This window comes from Coregonus lavaretus (genome assembly GCF_964263955.1).
Source record: "Coregonus lavaretus genome assembly, chromosome: 23".
Taxonomy (NCBI): Eukaryota; Metazoa; Chordata; class Actinopteri; order Salmoniformes; family Salmonidae; genus Coregonus; species Coregonus lavaretus.
The window spans coordinates 9,620,697-9,647,598 of record NC_140010.1 but is presented as its reverse complement, the minus strand read 5'-3'; the positions used below and the strand labels follow the sequence as shown (position 1 = coordinate 9,647,598).

The following is a 26,902-nucleotide window of genomic DNA, read 5'->3' as shown; positions in this document are numbered from 1 at the left end:
TCCGTGTTGCCCAGCGACAGCCCCAAAACATCACTGCTCTAGAGGAGATCTGCATGGAGGAATGGGCCAAAATACTAGCAACAGTGTGTGAAAACCTTGTGAAGACTTACAGAAAATGTTTGACCTGTGTCATTGCCAACAAAGGGTATATAACAAAGTATTGAGAAACTTTTGTTATTGACCAAATACTTATTTTCCACCATAATTTGCAAATAAATTCATTAAACATCCTACAATGTGATTTTCAGGATCATTTTTTTCTCATTTTGTCTGTCATAGTTGACGTGTAGCTATGATGAAAATTACAGGCCTCTCTCATCTTTTTAAGTGGGAGAACTTGCACAATTGGTGGCTGACTAAATAAAAAAATTCCCCACTGTATGTGTACGTGTGTGTGTGTGTGTTTGTTTGTGTGAGCGTGTGTGTGTGTGTGTGTGTGCATTTGTGTTGAATGAATGAGCACAGTGTTATAAGCACAGTAACAAGCTGCTGCATTGAGAGGCCCAGTGATACTACAATGATAGGGTCCCATCTTTTGTTAAAAGGTATTTAAAGGGTCATTATGTTATTTCATGTCTAAAAAAAGGCTGCTAATGATTTTTTCCCAGTAAATGAACTGCAGGCCAATAATGTTGTTCCCACGTGTGGGCCACTTGTACAAAGGGAAACACACACACACACAAACCCACGCTGTGAGAGTATGTACAGTTGAAGTCAGAAGTTTACATACACTTAGGTTGGAGTCATTAAAACCCGTTTTTCAACCACTCCACAAATTTCTTGTTAACAAACTATAGTTTTGGCAAGATGGTTAGGACATCTACTTTGTGCATGTCACAAGTAATTTTTCCAACAATTGTTTACAGACAGATTATTTCACTTATAATTCACTGTATCACAATTCCAGTGGGTCTGAAGTTTACATACACTGTGCCTTTAAACAGCTTGGAAAATTCCAGAAAATGATGTCATGGCATTAGAAGCTTCTGATAGGCTAATTGACATAATTTGAGTCAATTGAAGGTGTTCCTGTGGATGTATTTCAAGGCCTACCTTCAGACTCAGTGCCTCTTTGCTTGATATCATGGGAAAATCTAAAGAAATCAGCCGAGACCTCAGAAAAAAAATTGTAGACCTCCACAAGTCTGGTTCATCCTTGGGAGCAATTTCCAAATGCCCGAAGGTACCACGTTCATCTGTACAAACAATAGTACGCAAGTATAAACACCATGGGACCACGCAGCTGTCATACCGCTCAGGAAGGAGACGCATTCTGTCTCCTAGAGATGAACGTACTTTGGTGCGAAAAGTGCAAATCAATCCCAGAACAACAGCAAAGGACCTTGTGAAGATGCTGGAGGAAACAGGTACAAAAATATCTATATCCACAGTAAAACAAGTCCTATATCGACATAACCTGAAAGGGCGCTCAGCAAGGAAGAAGCCACTGCTCCAAAACCGCCACAAAAAACCCAGACTACGGTTTGCAACTGCACATGGGGACAAAGATTGATCTTTTTTGAGAAATGTCCTCTGGTCTGATGAAACAAAAATAGAACTGTTTGGCCATAATGACCATCGTTATGTTTGGAGGAAAAAGGGGGTAGCTTGCAAGCCGTAGAACACCATCCCAACCGTGAAGCACGGGGGTGGCAACATCATGCTGTGGGGGTGCTTTGCTGCAGGAGGGACTGGTGCACTTCACAAAACAGATGGCATCACGAGGAAGGAAAATTATGTGGATATATTGAAGCAACATCTCAAGACATCAGTCAGGAAGTGAAAATGTGGTCGCAAATGGGTCTTCCAAATGGACAATGACCCCAAGTATACTTCCAAAGTTGTGGCAAAATGGCTTAAGGACAACAAAGTCAAGGTATTGGAGTGGCCATCACAAATCCCTGACCTCAATCCTATAGAACATTTGTGGGCAGAACTGAAAAAGCGTGTGCGAGCAAGGAGGCCTACAAACCTGACTCAGTTACACCAGCTCTGTCAGGAGGAATGGGCCAAAATTCACCCAACTTATTGTGGGAAGCTTGTGGAAGGCTACCCGAAACGTTTGACCCAAGTTAAACAATTTAAAGGCAATGTTACCAAATACTAATTGAGTGTATGTAAACTTATGACCCACTGGGAATGTGATGAACTAAATAAAAGCTGAAATACATCATTCTCTCTACTATTATTCTGACATTTCACATTCTCAAAATAAAGTGGTGATCCTAACTGACCTAAGACAGGGAATTTTTACTAGGATTAAATGTCAGGAATTGTGAAAAACTGAGTTGAAATGTATTTGGCTAAGGTGTATGTAAACTTCCGACTTCAACTGTATGTGTGTGTAACCAGGTCAAAAGAGAGAGAGATATCCTCTAGGTTATGGAGGTGGTGTTATCAAATATGTCTCCCTCTCTCTTTCCCTCCTCCCACCGTCTTCTCACCTCTTGTACAACTCTTAACAGTATTGTGTAGCTGTAGAGAAGAAGAAGAAGTGATAAACGGAATCTCATGCCTTCACACGTGTGACACTCATCTTGTGACAGAGGTGAAAGTGGATTACTTAGACTCTTCCTTCTTCACTTTCCATTTGTGATGGGTTAGTTTACCATTCCACATACGGTACCGGTGGGAGACAGCGGGTCAGCTAACCCAGGTCCTCTGTGTGTGTTTGTGTATGTGTTTATTTTCGCTGCATGGAGACCATGTGTCCACTTTTTAAAAAATTAGGAAAGCGAGGATGTATTGAATTAAATTGAATTGAGTAAATGTAATATTATATGTGAGTTGAGGTGAGGTGAGGAGTTGAGGCTGCAGCTTCCATCAGATTCAGGCACAGACAGTCACAGTAACACCAATATCCCTAGAAGGATGACATAATCTCCATTAAACTTACAGTCAGTAGGTCAGTGAGTAGGTCAGTCAGTAGGTCAGTCAGTAGGTCAGTCAGTAGGTCAGTGAGTAGGTCAGTCAGTACATCTGTGAGTAGGTCAGTCAGTAGGTCAGTCAGTAGGTCAGGGAGTAGGTCAGTCAGTAGGTCAGGGAGTAGGTCAGTCAGTAGGTCAGTGAGTAGGTCAGTCAGTACATCAGTGAGTAGGTCAGTCAGTAGGTCAGGGAGTAGGTCAGTCAGTAGGTCAGTGAGTAGGTCAGTCAGTACATCAGTGAGTAGATCAGTCAGTACGTCAGTGAGTAGGTCAGGGAGTAGGTCAGTCAGTAGGTCAGTGAGTAGGTCAGTCAGTACATCAGTGAGTAGATCAGTCAGTACGTCAGTGAGTAGGTCAGTGAATCCAGACCACATTAGCACACAGACCTACGTGCCTGGCTGCCTGCCTGCCTGCCTGCCTGTCTGTCTGTGCATGTCTGCATGCTCAGGCCATCTCAAGGTCAGCCCAGTTTTCCTTCCCATCCACTGGACCTTTCAGACCCCCCCCCCCCCCCCTCTCTCTCTCTCTCTCATTCTCTCCATCGCTACAGTGAGGTTTCCCAGCGGCCTGTGCTGCTGAAGGAAAGCTGATTGGATCACAGCTGGACACCAAAAACCCTGCAAATTTCTCTCTCTTTGTGTGTTTGTGTTTGTTCTATGCCCCAGGGCAGGACATTTTAAATCAGGCGTCAGAGGGAAACTGATATCGCTATATTTTCAAAATATTTATTCCTTATCTGGAGCAGCAATACAGGGTGGAAGCAGTGACTGAGAAGTTTAGAGAGAGAGCGAGGAGAGAGAGGTTTTAGGGACTTATTCAATGAGGACCAACCCCACTAACAGGACACACAGTTGCAAGGCCAGAGCTCCAGCTAGTGTTCATTCTAGGAAACTACACTGACCTCCTCAATCATCGACCAGACCATAGACATCAACTGTGTGATCTGAGTCACGACACCAATGCAACCGACCCGGTACTGAACCCGGAACGTCCACGCTCTTTCAGACCTGGTTAGCCCACAGAATGTGAAACAAGTTACTTGGAACCGATGATGTATGTGTTAGCGTTTTACAAGCTTATCCGTATGATTCTCCGTCCCCTGGGTGCCATGCTCTACTACTTAAATGATCAAATGTAGGTCATGAATGCTGTTGTTTTGGGGGCTTCGTGTTTGTTTGGCTCATGGGTGGCGGAGTGTAAGGTTTAGAACCTCTGTGGTGAAACCGTCAGATAAATGATCTAGCAGGCTGTTAGTGCACTTACGGATGTAACCCTCAAACATATGAGGCACTTCCTCTAAAACATCTTATCATCATGAAAGCATAGTGTGTGTATCGGCTCTCACTCTCTCGCTCTCTCTCAGGGGTTGCGCTGCGTTACTATGATTAATTACATTTATCCAATCAAAAATGTCTAAATCAAATAACATTGAGGAATGAATCCCAAAAGCCCAGGATCTGTAAATATGCTAATTGACTGATTAGATTATAGGCTACAGGCCCCACCTGATTAAGCATTCCTAAATTAAGTTAGCCTAAATTTGAGTAGATCTTTTGGCAACTGTTCTAGAAAACAGTTTTTGGTTGAATGTACTCAAAGTTAATGTACTCATTGAACGATGATTAGCAAAATGCAAGTATATCCCTACCAGAGAGCATATGTCATAGTAAGGTATATTGAGAGATTAAGGGGAGGTCTCAAGAGAGAATCACAAAACATGGGGCAGTAGTTTGGACTGAAACCTGTGCTCAGCTCCGGAGGCCCATAGGGCCTGGTTCCATTTCTGGCGAGAGTTCCTCACATCTCCTTCCAAAGGGCTACATTCCAAACCAAACAGTTGCTGCCTTCCCTCTGCCCTTGATGACACCCCTGGTAGATCTGAATTCTGACAGATACGCTACAGAAGGCAACAATAGGCTATGGTCCCACAATAGTGAACGGAGCTTCTACCATGTCTTTCTTTCTATCTTTGTCCTTTCATTATTGGGGGAGCAAATCATCAAGGAGACTTTGGAATGGAGCCCAGACCCTGATTCCTCAAACACATACAGATCCCTCCAACACAATAAGCCAACCCCTGTACCCCAGGGGCAAAATGGGAATGAATACAACCCACAATGCACCACAGTAATTGGAACCCCCCCATGGCCATTGGCTCTTGGAGAAGCCCTGTGTGCGTGCGTGTGTGTAGTTGGTGAGCTTGAAGTTACGCATTTGGACTGTTCTTGGTCAATATTGCCTCTATTTGTCTCAGACAGCTTGCTCCACTGTGAAATGACTGAAAACACCAGAATTCTCAAACGTTTTTAGAAGTGAAGCTTTGTATACCAATGATAAGAGTAAAAATACACCGTGATGGCTCAGATTCAGAAGAGTTAGAATAACAGCCATCTACACAGTCCGTCCCATGGTGTATTTTTGTCAATAAAAGAACTAAGCAGTCATACGCACACACAAAGTCGCGGTTCATGGCAATCTCTCCCCAGCAGTCCCATCATCTCTTCACAAACACTGGTGGGGAAAACTGGGAATTTATCCACCGAAATAAAGAACAATTACATCAGAGCCTTTGAATTATTCATTGTGAGAGTGAGAGAGAGAGACGTTTTAAAACATGGCGGTGCTAGATTTAGGGTCCTGGAGAGTAAAAGTGTGTGCGAGAGAGCTCATGCATACATATGGTACACAGCGCCACCCTGTTGAGGAATGTGTAACTGTCTGTAGTGGGACTTCCATGGAGGAAATGACAGGTGTGACAAATCCATAGCTGATATGAAAGAATTGGACAGTTAGCAATATTGCCTTGATAGCCCAAGGACTCGATTCAATACGTATCACGGAAGTTTAGCGCTATAGTGCGATTGAAAACATGAGACCAGTCAGAAGTTTATGTATGCCTTGTTTTAATCAGGTTTATTTAGAGTACACAGTAACAGGAGTATTTACAGGGCTATGACAGTGACACATTGGAATTAAGGCTTTGGGGGCTATAAACAAATCATATACAAGAACCATATTCTCACATGAAGACATTCTGAGGTTCAACCTTAGCTCAAACAAAACTAGCAAGCTCACCTCCAAACGAGCTAACTGATAACCAGTGAATAACATAAAGAAGTAGTAGAAGTGAAGGGTAGAGGATTAACAGTTAGTTGACAGGTAAATTAGTTCTGTGTCTTGGGATCATAAAATGGCAACCTTTCCACTGTGGTACTCCGAGGCCTTGCCATACAGAAGTCAACAACACCAGCACACAGAATGCCACCTCCGCATTGGTAGTCAGGCGCAATTGCTAAATATACATCAGCCACCTCTCCTGAACATTCACTTCCCTGCAGGCTACAGGCTACACTTCCCTGCAGACTACAGGCACATCTCTCTGGAAGCTTAAGTGATATCCTGTTAAATGAAAAAGGTTAAATGGGTTGGATTGGACACCCCGACCTGAACAGGGATAGAATATGGGGGCTCTGCTGCTGTGACATATAGTAAGAACTGGGGCTCCGCGTGTGTGTCAGAGATAGGGGTCCTGAAATGACATAAGGTACAGCGTGCCAATCAGGCTGTCCAGAGTGTATTTATAATACTGACCCAGACTAGTCCGTACACAACATCCCCATTAACTGTGTGTGTCATCCATACACTGTGCCAATTCACCCTGGCATTAAGAACCCATGTGCCCTTTTGTGTGTGTGAGTTAGTGGTCACCTGCCCTATGATCTTTAATCTGGTTATATAACTAGTCCCATTAAAAGTCCTACCCCCCGTGTTCTGTAACTAGAGAATCCTCTGACGTACAAAATCCAAACCCACAGCCAACCATCTTAACAAATATATTACACCCTCAGCCATCACATAAGCTTTCCATGGCTGTACAGACATCTAGGGTTTCAGAAAGTGGCCAGTCCTTGAGTAAATGGCATCATTTGCTGCCCACTAGTGACTGGCAGATAACCTTCTACAGAAATGTTCGCAGTCTTTTCCACAGCTTCCTTTGGCAGTTCCTCTGGCAACCAGAGAGAACGCACACCAAGGCATCTGAAATCCATACAATTCTGAGCTGTTTTTAACATTATTAGTAGTAGTCACTGCTTTTAACATTATTTGAGTTATTGTACATCAGGCGTACTCAAGTACTATTTGAGAAAGTCCGGTCATTCAAATTTCCTAGGTCGCAAAGGTCCGGATGAATAGTAATTTTTCGACGTAGTAACAAATCCCCACCTCACAACCCACAACCCACATTTTTCTATGTCTTGTGTGTTTATTTGATACCAGCATTGAGGCTTGACTGAGCTAAAAAAAATAGAATAAATAAATAATTTAGGGACATAGTTTCAAAATGGTCTTAGCTTCACCTTGCTTTCTGATTGTGCAATTATCCTCAACTTTCACTTCCTCTTTCCCAGCCAACCAGAGCGCCATCACGGCAGCAGCCAATCAGAAAGGAGAAATGCGTCTGAGGGGGGCGTGGTCGACACACCACCCAGACAAGAAGTCGGAGGCTAGACAGGATACGTCCACCCCTATTTTGGTCCATTCTTTCCCCTCTCTGGCTGAGTTATTTCCTCCTCTCCCCTCCACAGTGCTACATTTCCTTCTCTCCATCAGACCTCCATCTTCTTCAGCTGTTCGTAGGTAACAAAGAACTAAGGAGGAGTTAAGGACAAGGCACAGAAAGAGAAGGAAAAAAAAGACACTGACATCATCCTTCTCAGCGCAGGAGCTTAGTTAGGAACATAACACACATCATCCTTCTCAGTGCAGGAGCTTAGTTAGGAACATAACACACATCATCCTTCTCAGTGCAGGAGCTTAGTTAGGAACACAACACACATCATCCTTCTCAGTGCAGGAGCTTAGTTAGGAACATAACACACATCATCCTTCTCAGTGCAGGAGCTTAGTTAGGAACATAACACACATCATCCTTCTCAGCGCAGGAGCTTTGTTAGGAACATAACACACATCATCCTTCTCAGCGCAGGAGCTTAGTTAGGAACATAACACACATCATCCTTCTCAGTGCAGGAGCTTTGTTAGGAACATAACACACATCATCCTTCTCAGTGCAGGAGCTTAGTTAGGAACATAACACACATCATCCTTCTCAGTGCAGGAGCTTAGTTAGGAACATAACACACATCATCCTTCTCAGTGCAGGAGCTTTGTTAGGAACATAACACACATCATCCTTCTCAGTGCAGGAGCTTAGTTAGGAACATAACACACATCATCCTTCTCAGTGCAGGAGCTTTGTTAGGAACATAACACACATCATCCTTCTCAGTGCAGGAGCTTAGTTAGGAACATAACACACATCATCCTTCTCAGTGCAGGAGCTTAGTTAGGAACATAACACACATCATCCTTCTCAGTGCAGGAGCTTAGTTAGGAACATAACACACATCATCCTTCTCAGTGCAGGAGCTTTGTTAGGAACATAACACACATCATCCTTCTCAGTGCAGGAGCTTTGTTAGGAACATAACACACATCATCCTTCTCAGTGCAGGAGCTTAGTTAGGAACATAACACACATCATCCTTCTCAGTGCAGGAGCTTTGTTAGGAACATAACACACATCATCCTTCTCAGTGCAGGAGCTTTGTTAGGAACATAACACACATCATCCTTCTCAGCGCAGGAGCTTAGTTAGGAACATAACACACACATCCCAAACACACCACGTCCACTCCTCTAGGTCCACTACACCCTCCAGACTTCCGTTCCTGTTCCTAACTCCCCTCGGTGATCCCCTGGTTACCTGTTCCTAACTCCCCTCGGTGATCCCCTGGTTACCTGTTCCTAACTCCCCTCGGTGATCCCCTGGTTACCTCACTGTAATGACTGAGGTTTAGTTATCTTAGTTACAGCTGCTACCTCTGCCCAATCTACAGGCCCTCGCTCTTAAAGGGCAGTTTATACTTTTTCTAACAACATGTTTGTAGACAATTAGAATGCGACAAGTGTTGCTTGTCAAAACAACATTTAATTTATACTGCGATGAAATGTCTATAAACTGTCGGTTTCCTTGTTGCACAGACATGAAAAAAAGTTAATGTCTCTGCGACTCTCGCAACGTCCATTGTTGTGGTTACTGGGCTGCTACAGCAACAAGACCAAATCCACCGGTGACAAGATGGTGCAGGAGTTCTGCAGTTCTCAGATATAGACTATTTACTTTGATTTTGTGGACACTGACAATCATAAGCTATTTTACCTTGTTAATAATGTTGCGGTGAATAATGAATAAAAAGTAGCTAAAATTAAGACGTCAGCTACAGTGCCTTCGGAAAGTATTCAGACAACTTGACTTTTTCCACATTATTCTCAAATTGATTACGTTATTTTTTCCACTCAATCTACACACAATACCCCATAATGACTAAGCAAAAACAGGTTTAGACATTTTTACTAATGTTTAAAAATAAAAAACGGAAATAATACATTTACATAAGTATTCAGACCCTTCACTCAGTATTTTGTCGAAGCACCTTTGGCAGCGATTACAGCATCGAGTCTTCTTGGGTATGACACTACAAGCTTGGCACACCTGTATATGGGAAGTTTCTCTCATTCTTCTCTGTAGATCCTCTCAAGCTCTGTCAGGTTGGATGGGGAGCGTTGCTGCACAGCTATTTTCAGGTCTCTCCAGAGATGTTAGATCGTGTTCAAGTCCGGGCTCTGGCTGGGCCACTCAAGGACATAGAGACTTGTCCCGAAGCCACTCCTGCGTTGTCTTGGCTGTGTGCTTAGGGTCGTTGTCCTGTTGGAAGTTGAACCGTCACCCCCAGTCTGAGGATCGGAGCAGGTTTTAATGATGGCTCTCTCTGTACTTCGCTCCGTTCAACTTGGCCTCGATCCTGACTAGTCTCCCAGTCCCTGCCGCTGAAAAATATCCCCATTGCATGATGCTGCCACCACCATGCTTCACCGTAGGGATGGTGCCAGGTTTCCTCCAGACGTGACGCTTGGCATTCAGGCCAAAGAGTTCAATCTTGTTTCTCATGGTCTGAGAGTCTTTAGGTGCCTTTTGGCAAACTCCAAGCGGCCTGTCATGTACCTTTTGCTGAGGAGTGACTTCCATCTGGCCACTCTACCATAAAGACCTGATAGGTGGAGTGTTGCAGAGATGGGAGAACCTTCCAGAAGGACAACCATCTCCACAGAGGAACTCTAGAGCTCTGTCAGTAACCATCAGGTTCTTGGTCACCTCCCTGACCAAGGCCCTTCTCCACCGATTGCACAGTTTGGCCGGGTGGCCAGCTCTAGGAAGAGTCTTGGTGGTTACAAACTTCTTCCATTTAAGAATGATGGAGGCCACTGTGTTCTTGGGGATCTTCAATGCTGCAGAAATGTTTTGGTACCCTTCCCCAGATCTGTGCCTCGACACAATCCTGTCTCTGAGCTCTACGGACAATTCCTTCGACCTCATAGCTTGGTTTTTGCTCTGACATGCACGGTCAACTATGGGACCTTATATAGACAGGTGTGTGCCTTTCCAAATAATGTCCAATCAACTGAATTTACCACAGGTGGACTCCAATCAAGTTGTAGAAACATCAAGGATGATCAATGGAAACAGGATGCACCGGAGCTCAATTTTGAATCTCATAGCAAAGGGTCTGAATACTTATGTAAATAAGGTATCTGTTTTTTATTTTTAATACATTTGCAAAATTTTCTAAAAACCTATTTTCGATTTGTCATTATGGGGTATTGCTGAGGATTATTATTATTTTTTAATCCATTTTAGAATAAGGCTGTAACGTAACAAAACGTGGAAAAAGTCAAGGTGTCTGAATACATTCCGAAGGCACTCTGGTAATTAATTTTCACTGGATAGCCAGCTAGCTACCAAGCTAGCAACAAACCAAAACATTGTTTAGAAAGTTGGTTTTAGTTGCCTGGCTTGCTAGGTTGACATTTACTAAATTCATTTTTAAATAGATGGGTTTGACGATGTTCAAATAGAGCAAGTAGGCTATTTGGAGCACCGGGCTGCTGATGTCATCCAGAGGCTGTCGTTTTGTGTTTATACTTGTTCATGAAGTCACTGCGACATCTGTCTACAGACATGTCGATAGACCAACTGTAAACCAGCCTTAACACACCACATGGAACACATCTCACCCCCGCTCTTGCTCCCTCAGATCTTCATTCCCTTTCTATTCCCTCTACCCCCAACCCCTTCTTCCTCCCCCTCTCCTTACCCTCCATATTTCCCACTTCTAACCCCTATTCTGGCTCCCAGATCCCTCTGCTACCCTAGGTGAAACTGGGTTGCTATTACAGGAGCAGTAATGTATGTGCAACTGCATTAGAGTCAGCCTCTGGCTCCATTGGAATGTCCAAACTAAGGTTGGGATCAATTCCATCAAAATTCCAGTCAATTTAGGAATTGCATTCCTATGGAGAAATTCCATGACCAACTCTACAGATGGATATTAAACTGGAATTGACTCCCGACTCTGGTGCAAACCTTCGGTGGTAGATAAAAACACACACACACACACACACACTCCTGTGAGTAGGTGAAAGGATACGATGATGTTCCATGGGCCGAGACGGAGCCAGTTGGGGAAGAAGCCTTTGTAGAGTGCCATGAAGCCCTCAGACCGTGACGTCTAAAAAGAGACAAAATGTTACACACACACACAGCCCTGTACCCATCATTGCCCCGCATCTCTGGGGCGTATTCATTATGCCTATTCTGTTGCAAAACGTTTCTTAAAACAGAATGGACCTACCTGAATTTGTCCAATACATTCTGTTTTGCAACGGTTTGGACTAATGATTACACCCTTGGTTCATCATGTGGTGTGTGCTCGTCAGGGTTTTCGTTAGAAAAATGTGGCGCCGTACATTTGACTGGCAGCATTTTAAATTTACTGGACATTTGAGAAATGTACCGGATCCATATGCATTGGGTGCTTAACCTGATCAGGGCGTCCACCCACGGTGCGTAGAATGACAGAAATCACATGTAGATTATGGTCATTCATCTTAACAAAACATGCAACTCGAGGATGCAACGGAATGCGTCCTTCTTATCGAATTCCGATACGCATTTGAAGATGCTAGAATAACTGTCCACATTTACATTTCCTCAGCCAACGAGACGAGTAACGAAGAGCAAAATCACTAGTAATCCCCCATAGTAGAAAAGTTTACATATTCTATTGGTCAGCTTGTCGTTCTGTGCGAGAAATAAATAGCCTATTCCAAACAGACTCTGGGACAGTTGTGGAATGATAGATCCCAAATTATACAACCAGTAGGCCTAGGCTACACCAAAATAATAAAAAATTAGCTTTCAACAGCAATGAGACTGATGATACAGATCAGAACTATTAGCTTAACATTTTGATAAATGATTATTTCTTCACATTATAAGCACAAGGCTACACACAAATATTTGTTCCATAATGCAATTAGCGGGGAAACCCAGTTGCCAAAAGCGCACCGCACATGTGAGCGGTTTCATGTGAAAGATGAAAATATCTTTAGAAATTTAGAAAGAGGAGAGATCTAAAGATGCAACAACTAGCATGGGTTGCTAATATGACTAGGATTTAAGTTTGGCTACTGGACAATGAAAGAAAATTGATTTGAAAACCAGTAGAACATGAGAAATAGGCTACTGGTTTCAATGGCATATGAAAGTCTTTATTAAATAATTTTGGCTAGGCAACTTTGAAGCAAGGTAAGACATGCCTCATAATATGAAGTAAAATGTTCAGGTTTCAAACAATTACGTTCTCAAAATGCATACTGCCTCCAGCTCATTGCAAAGTGGTGTGTGAAGAGCTGAAGCCTGCTTACACTTGAATGGCGAATGGGAAGCACGCTTCAATTACCAGTTCCGAAAAAAAGCGTACCTCTTTTTAAATTGTGGCAATAACTGTGAATACGCGATTGCATTCAGAATTGTTGCGCAATGATAGGGCTTATAAAAAGCACACATTTCACTCCAGCAGCAACAAACGAGCTGTCTGACAAATTTTCCACTCAAATATAGGCTCTGTATCTGTATGCTGTGCGAGTATGATAAATAAGATACATAAACTAAGGAAAATACACATGCGCCCAGGGCTCTAAAGTGTGACCAATTTGGTCACGTATGCAACAAAATATGTTGCTGTTCATCCAGGAATTTTGGGAGCACTGTGCGACTCAGAAACAATGGTACAGCGATGCCTTAATTGTTGTCTTAAGGCGTCACTGTACCATTGTTTCTGAGTGCCCTAGAGAAAAAGCGAGTGCAGATTCGACAAGAGTCATGGATGCACCATTACTACAGAAAAAATGGCTTGCTTGTAGCACAACCAGGTCAAAAGATCTGACCCATATTACCGGCACAACATTTTTATCTCCCTATAGCAGATCACATTTTACATTTTACATTCATAAACCATGTTGTGGGCCGTTATAAAACTATATGCGCGTCGTTAACCATTTGTAACACTTTGTTAAGTCGGCTAGCTAGCTAACAACCTAGTAACCAGTAACAACCTAGTAACCAGTATATCCAAACACTTGGGGACACAGAAAGAAAGGGAAAGGGATAGCTTCTTCAGGAGATCAATCATAGCAATGAATGACAGATCTCTTGCACATCCTCATCACAAACCTGACGTTTTTAAAGAGACAGTGTACCATTTTCAATGTAATGCATCTCAATAGGGAAATAGTGCTTTTACACAATATTAAAAACCTAATATTCTACAAAATGACTTTGCAATTTCAATGACAGGTAGTTGTATCAACATTTTAGCTTTTATAATAAACTCATGTTTTTACAGTGTTATAGTTTCTAGGGCACAACGTGCTTCAAAAGTAGCTATAATTCATATACGCCCAATATAGGCTGTATCTCAAAATATTTTCTGGTGCTCCTAACTTTAAGTTGGGTGCACCAGCGCTACCAATGAAAAATGTACATTTAGAGCCCTGTACGAGCAAATTTATGCAGATTTATGCAGATTAACCTATAGACTGATAAGCATGACCGATCAAATGTATTTCAATCGACTGGAATTTCCAGGCTATGTTTTTTCCCCCCTTCTCCTGGACAATTAGTCGGCACAAATGTATTTGATCTTTGGGCCAAAACCCAGCCATTACCGGCTAACGGAAACCCTGGTGTGCTAATCTACCTGTAGTAAGCAGTCCAGTGTTCCCTGGTAGGTGACAGCTCCGTATGTCTGGTTCATCATCCGTGTGCGGACCACGTCTATGGGGTTAGAGGCCAGAGCCCCCGCCAGACCACATGCAAAACTGGACCTGTGGGTCAGAGGGCAAGGGTCAGAAGTTCCCTAGTCTTACGTAGCCATAGGTTCCATTCTTGTGGAGAGTTAACGGAGTAGTGGGTGAGTATTGACGATGTCACTCACAGGAAGTGTGTATAAATGTTGTCACCCATGTGACAATCCAGAATCAGGTGTTTCTTTGCGAGGTCATAGGCAGGAAGCTCCACCCCCACCACGATAGCTGCTCTCTGCGCTGTCAGAGACACACCCTGAGAGAGAGGGGGGTTAAAAGTCTGTGTGTGTGTGTGTGTGTGTGTGTGTGTGTGTGTGTGTCCATGTGCCTACCTTCCACAACCCCCTGGCTCCCTCCTGTTGGTAGATGTTGATGAAGTTTCCCACCATGCTTCCCTGGATTACACTGCCCTGAGCCTGCATACGGATCTTGGAAAACCAGGAAGGAAAAACAGTTAGGATAAAAGTCAAGTTAAAATCAACAGAAAACCAGTATGCAGATGACAGGAGAGACTAGTGAAAGTGTTATCAGCACTGGATGACAATGTAATGTGGCCCTCTGCCACAAAGAGTTAAGCTTAGGGGAAACACTGCTGGTGTGTGTAGAGCCACAGTGTTCAGGATACAGGTGACAAGGGTTCACCAACTGTCCCTGTCTGCATTCTGACCCACTGTTCTGAATTCTGGCCTACTTAAAGCCTTGCCAATGCTCTTAAGACCAAACAAACAATAACAATAACATACAGGCTGTCTGTATGTGTTGAATGCAGATCAGTCTCATCCAACTTATAGGGAAATAAACCTGCCTGCATAGCTGGTTGAGTGATGCGTGTGTGCCCGGAGGGTTATTTAAGTGTGCTAAGCACATGACCCCCCTCCCCCACACAGTGCCAAACGGAACACACTGCTTTTGAAACGCACTGTTCTAACTTTCAGCCAACACAATTCAATCCTAAAACCACACATACGCTCACATAGATCATTTTTCACTCAGCCATATCATTACTGTGCCATTTCTTGTGGGCAGGAGTCAATAAATATCACACAGTTAGTGATAGTGGCATCTCGGTGACCTCCTCCCCGCCCATACACACTCTTCAACCCCCACCTCCCAGAGACACACCCTTGTACCCATAGAATGAATGTAGGAACCTTATTTAGAAACTACAAGTACATTCACCCCGCTCACACACCCTCCCATCCATTAATGTGTGAAACTAAAAAACCCTAGCGTTCAGACTGAGCTGGATCGGGCAGGGCCAGAGTATCACTGCTTATCCTCCTCAAAGGCAAGGAAACAGAGCCAAACAGTGTGGTAAAAAAAGTGTTGCTGTATTTTGTTTAGATCAGCCCTACCGGTCTCTCTGTTGGCTTCTAATACCCAATAAACTATTCACACCATTTACAAGTGTGTGTGTGTGTGTGTCATTACCTTCAGCACATCCGTGGGGTTGGCGATGGAGGAGGAGATTACTCCAGACAGAACACCACACAGCACGTTGGTCAACAACGTCTCATCTGAGAAAGAGAGAGGAGAAATTCAATTCAGGCTATTCTTTATACATTGAATTATCGTTCCTCTTAGTCTCACCCGCACACACATTACCTCTGTATGACGTGTATGTGTGTCCATGTAACAATAGTGTGTAATGGAGGTATTACTCTGTGCATTCCTCTCAGCGAAAATGGGTCACACACGCACACATGTTCACAATGCAAATAGTCTGGGTAGCCATTTGATTAGATGTTAAGGAGTCTTATGGCTTGGGGGTACAAGCTGTTTAGAAGCCTCTTGGACCTAGATTTGGCACTCTGGTACCGCTTGCTGTGCGGTAGCAGAGAGAACAGTCTATGACTAGGGTGGATGGAGTCTGACAATTTTTAGGGCCTTCCTCTGACACCGCCTGGTATAGAGGTCCTGGATGGCAAGAAGCTTGGCCCCAGTGATGTACTGGGCCGTACGCACTAGCCTATGTAGTGCCATGAGGTCGGAGGCCGAGAAGTTGCCATACCAGGCAGTGATGCAACCAGTCAGGATGCTCTCGATGGTGCAGCTGTAGAACCTTTTGAGGATCTGAGGACCCATGCCAAATCTTTTCAGTCTCCTTAGGGGGAATAGGTTTTGTCGTGCCCTCTTCATGACTGTCTTGGTGTGCTTGGACCATGCTAGTTTGTTGGTGATGTGGACACCAAGGAACTTGAAGCTCTCAACCTGCTCCACAACAGCCCTGTCGATGAGAACGGGGGTGTGCTTGGTCCTCTTCTTTTTCCTGTAGTCCGCAATCATCTCCTTTTTCTTGATCACGTTGAGGGAGAGGTTGTTGTCCTGGCACCACACGGCCAGGTCTCTGACCTCCTCCCTATAGGCTGTCTCGTCGTTGCCGGTGATCAGGCCTACCACTGTTGTGTCATCTGCAAACTTAATGATGGTGTTGGAGTCGTGCCTGGCCATGCAGTCATGAGTGAACAGGGAGTACAGGAAGGGACTGAGCACGCATCCCTGAGGGTCCCCCGTGTTGAGGATCAGCGTGGCGGATGTGTTGTTACCTACCCTTACCACTTGGGGGCGGCCCGTCAGGAAGTCCAGGATCCAGTTGCAGAGGGAGGTGTTTATTCCCAGGGTCCTTAGCTTAGTGATGAGCTTGGAGGGCACTATGGTGTTGGTGTAGAACGCTGAGCTGTAATCAATGAATAGCATTCTCACATAGGTGTTCCTTTTGTCCAGGTGTGAAAGGGCAGTGTGGAGCACAATAGAGATTGCATCATCTGTGGATCTGTTGGGGCAGTATGCAAATTAGGTGTGGGTCTAGGGTTTCTGGGATAATGGTGTTGTGAGCCATGACCAGCCTTTCAAAGCACTTCATGGCTACAGATGTGAGTGCTATGGGTCGGTAGTCACTAGCTGTCTAGTCTGTGTTTTATAAATGTGCAATAAGCATAAAACACAATTATATAAGGAATTGGCAACTCCTCATTCTGAGAAATAAGATATGCCACTTGATTTCAACATCTGAACAAGGTCGACAGGCTTACATGCTTTTCAAACAGTTGGAGACAGACAGAAGGGTGTGTTCATAACAATTCAACCTTGTTAGTTAGCAAATAGATCCAAGTTGGTTAAACTTGAAATACAGTATAAAGATTAGCTGGCTAATCACTAGCACGTGGGCTTGAGAGATTAGGCTATAGAAAATAAACAATGCCTGCTACTAGAAGTTAGTCATTATTAGTGGAAATCCATTATGCATGGTTCTAGTTAAATTTGTAACAGAAAAGGTTATTTTCGTAGACAGACTTGAAAGCCAGATCAGTGATTAGTAAAAAATAAAATTTAAAAAAGCAGGTTAAACTATTGATAAAATAATTAGTGGGTCTTATAGTTGTGTAAGGCTTATATACATACACAGTACCAGTCAAAAGTTAAGACACACCTACTCTTAAAAAAAAATATATATATTTTCTACATTGTAGAATAATAGTGAAGACATCAAAACTATGAAATAACACATATAATTATGTAGTAAAAAGTGTTAAATCAAAATATATTTTAGATTCTTCAAAAGAAGCCACCCTTTGCCTTGATAATAATATAATAATATGCCATTTAGCAGACGCTTTTATCCAAAGCGACTTACAGTCATGCGTGCATAAATTTTTTTTGTGTATGGGTGGTCCCGGGGATCGAACCCACTACCTTGGCGTTACAAGCGCCGTGCTCTACCAGCTGAGCTACAGAGGACCACAATATGCCATTTAGCAGACGCTTTTATCCAAAGCGACTTACAGTCATGCGTGCATACATTTTTGTGTATGGGTGGTCCCGGGGATCGAACCCACTACCTTGGCATTACAAGCGCCGTGCTCTACCAGCTGAGCTACAGAGGACCACAATAACAGCTTTGCACACTCTTGGCATTCTCTCAACCAGCTTCATGAGGAATGCTTTTCCAATAGTCTTGAAGGAGTTCCCACATATGCTTTTCCTTCACGCTGCGGTCCAACTCATCCCAAACCATCTCAATTGGGTTGAGGTCGGGTGATTGTGGAGCCAGGTCATCTGATGCAGCACTCCATCACTCTCCTTCTTGGTCAAATAGCCCTTACACAGCCTGGAGGTGTGTTTTGAGCCATTGTCCAGTTGAAAAATAAATGATAGTCCCACTAAGCGCAAACCAGATGGAATGGGCGTATCGCTGCAGAATGCTGTGGTAGCAATGCTGGTTAGGTGTGCCTTGAATTCTAAATAAAATCACAGACAGTGTCACACCTCCTCCTCCCTGCTTTACGGTGGGAACCACACATGCGGAGATCATCCATTCACCTACTCTGCGTCTCACAAAGACACGGCGGATGGAACCATAAATCTCTAATTTGGACTCAGACTTCCACCGGTCTAATGTCCATTTCTCGTGTTTCTTGGCCCAAGCAAGTCGCTTCTTCTTATTGGTGTCCTTTAGTAGTGGTTTCTTTGCAGCAACTCGACCATGAAGGCCTTAGTCACGCAGTCTCCTCTAAACAGTTGATGTTGAGATGTGTCTGTTACTTGAACTCTGTGAAGCATTTATTTGGGCTGCAATCTGAGGTGCAGTTAACTCTAATTAACTTATCCTCTGCAGCAGAGTTAACTCTTGGTCTTCCTTTCCTGTGGCGGTCCTCATGAGAGCCAGTTTCATCATAGCGCTTGATGGTTTTTGCGACTGCATTTGAAGAAACTTTCAAAGTTCCCAGATTGACTGACCTTCATGTCTTAAAGTAATGATGGACTGTCGTTTCTCTTTGCTTATTTGAGCTGTTCTTGCCATAATATGGACGTGGTCTTTTACCAAATAGGGCCATCTTCTGTATACCACCCATACCTTGTCACAACACAATTGATTGGCTCAAACGCATTAAGAAGGAAAGGAATTCCACAAATTAACAAGGCCCACCTTGGGGCGGCAGGTAGCTTAGTGGTTAAGAGCGTTGTGCCAGTAAACGAAAGGTCGCTGATTCTAATCCCCGAGCCGACTAGGTGAAAAATCTGTCGATGTGCCCTTGAGCAAGGCACTTAACCCTAATTGCTCCTGTAAGTTGCTCTGGATAAGAGCGTCTGCTAAATGACCAATTAATTATTTTTTTAATTGAAATGCATTCCAGAGCATTCCACTTTTTTGGTTACTACATGATTCCGTATGTGTTATTTCATAGTTTTGATGTCTTCACTATTATTCTACAATGTGTAAAATAGTAAAAATAAAGAAAAACTCTGGAATGAGTAGTTGTCCAAACTTTTGAACTGGTACTGTATATATAGCGTGTGTGTGCATTGCAATGAACAGTGACTTAGAGATAAGTTAAGATATATATATATATATACATATACACACACACACACATGCACACACACACACACGTCACTGTTTATTGCAATGCCACACACTACAGACTGATTTAGAACACATGTAACAAGGTCAGCAAATAGCTAAGAGATCTAAAATCCTGATGTGTTGTTGTTCTCTTACCTTCTGGCCTGTCCACCAGTAGTCGTTTGAAGCTCTGGTATGTGCCAATCTTTATGGTCCCATAGGATGCCTGGCGCAACATTGCAGGGGCGAGACTGCAACACAGAAACACACGCAATGAGTGACTATGACTTAAGTAAAACAGGCTTAACAGTTAGACTTAAGAGTTAGAATCAAAGGGAGGACTTCCACTCATTGCAGCAGTTTCCAAACTAGGGGTCGCCTAATATGAAAATGGGGTCGAGGGAGAATTTCCAAAATCCTGAAGAAAAAAATCATATACATACACACACATATATATATCTCAAAATGATTTTAATGTGGTTAACCTTAATCTAAATGAAAATTATTCAAATCTAAAAGATACAATTAAACCAGAAAGCGCCCTTAGATCATGGGAAAGGCTGCACTTGACCGTTGCACTCATTTTCACGGTGAATGGCTAGGCCCACTATGCTATGAAACCACACACTATTGAAGAGACTTTGATATTACCAGCTGCAATTTATATGTGTGGGGAGGCAGAGTCACAGAAACTCACATCAATACCCTTGTCAGATAACACTGTTAAACCAATAATTGATTCTACTGCTAGCAACCATGAGGAAACTGACTGAACGACTCAAAAACTCAGCAGCTTATTCTCTACAAATGGATGTTAGCTGTGAGGGCCGAGATGCCCATACATTGACTTTTGTTCGCTATAAATGTTGGGGGATACTATTCATGACGACATATTGTTCCATCTCACGATTTTGCACATTTGGGGCTCCATGGCGGGATGGCCTCTGCACTCTAGTTATGAATGTGTCTCCCTCTGCTATATGGACACATTGTATGATACACCGAGAGCAACTGGCGGCAAAGGAGCTGAGTACAGAACTCGGAGATATACTGCAGCAGGTAACTAAGATTGTAAACTACATCAAACCACATCCACTGCGCGCACGCCTGTTCGCAAAACTATTTGGAGATATGGGATCAGAGCATAACAATGTTCTATTTCACTCTGAGGCTTGGTGGTTCTCGAGGGGATGTGTTGGAAAGGTTTTTTCATATTGAGAGGGGAACGGTTGTCATTCACAATGAATGTAAAAAATATATGACTTTCTGTGTAATGAAAATAAAATGTGTCTCCTTGCCTATGTAACAGACATATTTGGGAAACTGAATGAACTGAACGTAAGCATGCAGGGGAAATACAAAAACATTCTATAGATGAGTGACCGAATCAGTGGATTCAGAGGAAAAAATTCTTATTGGAAAGTCTTTCAAAAGCGAACCATGCCCCCTTCTCTTGGCTGTGCATGTTTCTAACAGAAAACAGCATCAGTAAGTGTCCGACACAAGTGATGACTGTTCACCTCCAACGCTTAGAAGAGCACTTTGGGACCTACTTCCCAATCCATTTGATTGTGATCCTGGATCTGCTGACACGTGGGTAAGCGAAATTGAAAAGCTGATTGAGCTGTCATGTGACCAAATGCATTCACGAGTCACTGAGGAGTTTTGGTTTCTGACGCAAAGGGAATACCAAAGATGTAGCATAATGTCGGCCAAAATCCATCTCGTTCCATCTTCTCCCACTGCCGGCCACTGGGCTTCCTCGCTACCATATTTGAACGGTCATCCAACTTGGAATTCAAACTCGGGAACTCTGGCCTCTTTCTAGAGCTCTGACTTTCTGACCTGAAAGATCACTGACATCATTTGACCTCATATTTTTCCCTAGCATCATCAGTGCTCTCATCTGCATTAAAACCAAATATCGATCCAGGTTGGATGTGACAGCTGAGATGAGGTACGCACTATCGACCACGCCCCCTGACTTTGAGAAGCTCCTACGCGACATGCATCAAGCACACCCATCTCATTAGTGGGGGTGAGATAAGATACATTATGTCAGACTAATTTGCAATTGACTGTCATAGCCCCACATTAAAAGTATGTGATGGTGAGTGGAGAAAACAATCAGAAATACTGTTAAGATGTTTTTCAATTGACTGCCATAGCCCCAAATAAAAAAGTAACTGTTAATTACAATTTTTCCACATGGTTGGGTTGGGGTCAAGAGAATTTTCAGATATCAAAATAGGGTCATCGGCCAAAAAAGTTTGGGACCCCTGATTTATTTGAAACTTTGCTGGCATGTGTAGCAACACACTGATGCTCACATAGCTTGGCATTTATTGAGTAGCCGTTTCCTGGAGACAGATTAAGCCAAATCCTGAACTAAGAACCAATTTCAATGGAGAATCTCAATTTAACATTCATTTTAATCTTGAACTAGGCTTAATCTGTGCAAAATGCTGAAAAGTACAATAAAAATAGAATCATCATGATAAGACTGCTCTTCTTATATAGCTCAATACTCACCCTGAGTAAAGTGCACTTATTCCCTCCTCTCTGCATATTCTGCCTATGGCGTGCAACATTCCCCGGTATCGAATCTCTCTGTACTTGCTGTCGCCCACTTGGCCTTGAACTTGCAGCCGCGTCTTGGTCAAATCTATAGGAAAGGTACCTACACAACGGAGGGAAAGACATGTATTGAGAAATAATGACAGAAAACTAATGTTAGTCCACCTCACACACCTGTGTAAAGAAAACTCACCGCATTCAGCAGTGACGGATGCCAGACCGCCGAAAACGAAAGGTTTCCAGTTCACATTGGACATTTTAATACACGCTGTCGTTATTCCGTTAGACAGAAAGTATACCGGTATGTGGTGGTTATAAAGGTTGCAATATCTGTGGTAAACACACTATTACCGCATTAGCGACAGCGGGAGAGAGTAACGAATACACCGGCAAAAAGGTTGCTGTTGCACACTTATTCAGTTCCCAAAAGGTTGCTGTTGCACACTTATTCAGTTCCCTCTCTCTCTCTCTCTCTCTCTCTCTTTAATCGTGCGGCATATTGCTTTGCCACTCCCACCAGCTCCTTCTATATCCCCTCCCACCGCCCGTTGCCATAGCAGCAGTGTATCACGTCACAGCTTGCTCACTGATCCAGAGACCGTTTTCGTTTTTGTTGTTGCCGCTTTAAAGCTAATCTCCTGCAATTCTACACATTTCATGAGGCAGAGAGAAAAAGTGTAAGAGCTGTTTGAAAAGACCGCCTGAAATTTCAGCCTGTTTGGGTGGGATGGAGTTTTGGCCTGCCTGGTGACATCACCAGGTGGTAAATTAGTTAATACACCAATAAGAAAGTTCAACTAAGGCCTACACTTACTAAATGAACAGTTGAAAAGGCTGTGATAACAACACTGATCTTAAATTTAAGGAGCTAAAAGCAACACAATAAAAATATAATAATAAAGGCATATAGTGTTTGTTTTGTCCTATTTATTTAGGGCTGTAAACAGAGGGACTGGCTCCCCCTACTGCTAGCAACAGGATTTAAGATGCTGGCTAAAAAAAGTTGTGCAGGCACAGCCCTCACTCCATTAGAGCAGGGTTTCCCAAACTCGGTCCAGTTGTGTAGTGCTAGGGCAAAAAACAAAATGTGCACGCAGGTGGGGCCCCAGGACCGAGTTTGGGAAACCCTGCATAGGGAACAAATCAACACCTTTTCTTGCAGGAGAAGCAAGACCGTACCCGAGGCATTGGAGATGTACTGGAGGAGAGCTGGCTTCCTCCTTGGTTCATCAGCAGCCACTGCATCTGAACAGATTACAGAGAATAGGATATGACATCAGATCACCTCGTCACACTCTCATGCCGAGTTCACCAGTGGAGGCTTCTCAGAGGAGGAAGGTGAGGACCATCCTCAGTGAATTTCATAAAAATATATATTTTTAAACATTTAAAAAGTTATCCTTTTTAAATAAAACTATAATCACATGTCACCAAATACTTGATTAAAACACACTATTTTGGAATTAAGGTCTACAGTAGCCTCAACAGCACTGTGTAGGGTAGCACCATGGTGTAGCCGGAGGGCAGCTAGCTTCCGTTCTCCTCTGGGTATATTGACTTCAATACAAAACGTAGGAGGCTCATGGTTCTCACCCCCTTCCATAGACTTACACAGTAATTATGACAACTTCCAGAGGACGTCCTCCAACCTATCAGAGCTCTTGCAGCATGAACTGACATGTTGTCCACCCAATCAAAGGATCAGATAATTAATCTAGTACTGAAAGCGTAAGCTACAGCTAGTTAGCACTGCAATGCATAACATTTGGTGAGTAGTTGACTCAAAGAGAGAGGGAGAAGACAATAGTTGAACAGTTTCGAACAAATTAATTTCTTCCAAAATGAAGGAGAAGCAAGAGAGAGATTTCATAAATTTTTTTCACTTTCAGTTTCACTTGCTCAGCTAGCTAGTTTAGCCTACTCAAACACCCTGCTCAAACAGAGGGATGCTATGTTAGCAAGTTGGCTATGACTATCCAACACAACACTGGAACTCTTCCAAGTCAAGGTAAGCTTTTGGTTTGACTAATTTATTGCCACCGGGGCCCCGCCGGTGTAACTTTACTGCAGGATTGTAGCGGGTTTACTAACGCATTAGTTCTATTAGCTATGTTGACTATGACGTTATGTGGAGTTATGTGTAGCAGTTATGATATGGTTTGGCTTGGAAAGGTTTTTTCACATACAGCTGATGTGTTGTGCATTGAAGCCCACAAGCGAAAGGACAAGGTGAAAGGAGGAGAGCGCATAGATGCGAGAAGGGATACATTCACATTTTACATTTTAGTCATTTAGCAGACGCTCTTATCCAGAGCGACTTACAGTTAGTGAGTGCATACATTATTTTTTTATACCCCCCGTGGGAAACGAACCCACAACCCTGGCGTTGCAAACGCCATGCTCTACCAACTGAGCTACATCCCTGCCGGCCATTCCCTCCCCTACCCTGGACGACGCTGGGCCAATTGTGCGCCGCCCCATGGGTCTATGTGGCTGCTATGAAAGCTAACTGTGTTTACGCGTGATCAGGGGTGTATTCATTTCGCCAATTCTATTGAAAAAGCTTTCTTAAAACGGAAGCAAACGGAACAAAACGGGGATGAACATACCTGAATTTGTCCAATAGACACTTGTTCGCAGCTGTTGGACTAATGATTACACCCTATATCAGCTAGATGCAGGCAAGAGTATGCAAGGCGGTATTGAATGTGTCACTGTATGTGCATGTGTCACTATGTCACCTCCATTTTTTCTCTCGACCTGTGTGCACTTACGTTGTAAACTTTAATTCATAGGCTAGGTTGTAGCAACCTCATGATGTGTATAGGGAAAATGTGAGTATCATGTAGTAGCCCAAACCTATCACTGTTACATTGAACTGGGTGAATGGAATATGAATTACAGTCATCGAATATGTTGTAATAGAAATAGGGCCATGCTCATGAAAAATCTTTGGATGCACTCCTCGCGATGACATCCGTCTGGATAACCTTCTTTGGGAGTGCCGGTACCCACCTTGCCACTTGCCTCCCTCCTTTGGCTGTCCTGAGGCAGAGCCTGAACCCATGGAGGTAGGGGCCACACACCTCTCCGTGGCAGAGCGTCGTTGGGGCTCTGTCCCCATTGCAGCCAGGAAGGGCTTCAGCGGTGTCCGGTGCGTCCCAACCTGGGGTCCACTAGGGCAGAGGGGCGGCCCCGTGATCCTTCACCATGGGACCTATCAACCAGGAAAGCCTACCCTCCCTCATCACCGTACCCGTACTGACATGCCTACTCCTGCTCCCTCCCTCAGGCGCTCGACGTCACCGGTCTACTAACCACCGGCCCTGGCAGCTATGGTTACGCACACCTGCTCCCCATCATTACACACACCTGGTCATCATCTCCGTGATTACTTCCCCTTTATTTAGACATCAGTCATTAGGAAGTATTGTTTTCTCTCACGTTCTGTACGCTTCTCATGTTTTGTTCATCTGCATCGATTCATTATTAAACTCACCTTCTGCACCTGACTCCCAACGTATTACGTTACAACCTTTCACAGCTGTAATGGCTGCCAATCACGTTGAATAAGATTCTACCTACTTTGGGCAACATATCCATTGTTTTTGTTAAAATTACTCTGTAAATTAAGTTGGGAATAATTGATGGACAGCAATATTCAAACCTTGTCTCTGATTTTCAAGCAAATTTAAGTCAGGACTGAGACTGGAACACTCAACACCTCTTGGAAAGCCATTCTAGTGTGTCTTTGGCATATTGTTTTGTAATTGTCCCGCTGAAAAATAACTTTATCCCAGGGTTTTCAGAAAACTGAGGCAGGTGTTCCGCTAACTTTTTACCTGGAAATTGGTCCTTTCATATTTATTTTGATCCTTACAAACTCCCCAGTTCCTGCCGATGACAGGCATACCCATAACATGATGCTGCCACCACAATACTTTAAAATACAGAGGGTTTCACTCTGTCGTATTGGATTTGACCCAAACCTGTCGTTTTTAATTTAGGCCAAAAGGTACATTTATTTAATAATAATAAGCCATTTAGCAGATGCTTTTATCCAAAGCGACTTACAGTCATGCGTGCATACATTTTTTTGTGTATGGGTGGTCCCGGGGATCGAACCCACTACCTTAGCGTTACAAGCGCCGTGCTCTACCAGCTGAGCTACAGAGGACCACAGTATTTGCTGTGTTGTATTACTTAACAGCATTGTTGCAAATAATAGATGATTTTAAGTGGATCTTTTAGCACAGGCTTCCTTTTTTCACTTTGAATTACAGGCCAGTAATGTGGAGGTAACGAAATGTTGTTGTTCCTTTGTATATCCATGTCTCTGTGCACGTTCCCTGTCTTGGCTAACCAACTAGCTAGCCACAGACACATCCCACTGGGCACACACTGGTTGAATCAATGTTGTTTCCAGGTCATTTCAATGAAATGACGTTGAACCAACATGGAATAGATGTTAAATTGACATCGGTTCTATTGAGGTATACTGTATATGAACATCATGGGGCTCTACTCTAGACACGTGAACTACAGTACATTTCTACTAGATGAAAAAAATAAATCATAGGTGAAGTTTGCCTGAAAATAATCTCTCGCTCTCATACATTGAGGTACATGGACTGAGTCTGAGAATAGACAGTGTCATAAAAGAGACTGAAAATGTAATGAGATGAATTCCACAAAGTACAATAGGCACATATGGAAGTTCCAAATATACCAAACTCCAATGGAGGCCATTCCATTCACTGGGAGGAGTTCCATTTGGCTTCCAGTGCTC

General features: G+C 43.4%; 1 protein-coding gene across 1 annotated transcript; it reads right to left on the bottom strand.

The window, feature by feature from the left end:
• Positions 1-7,531: 7,531 nt before the first annotated feature.
• Positions 7,532-22,370, bottom strand: LOC311098678 (kidney mitochondrial carrier protein 1-like; the record flags this gene model as incomplete). The annotated part of the gene is made up of 9 exons (XM_084139214.1): positions 7,532-7,573; positions 11,474-11,554; positions 14,087-14,213; positions 14,324-14,448; positions 14,525-14,620; positions 15,624-15,709; positions 19,693-19,787; positions 22,069-22,216; positions 22,307-22,370. The coding sequence occupies 9 exons, from the start codon at positions 22,368-22,370 to the stop codon at positions 7,532-7,534; spliced, it is 864 nt and encodes a 287-aa protein (XP_083995340.1).
• Positions 22,371-26,902: the final 4,532 nt, after the last annotated feature.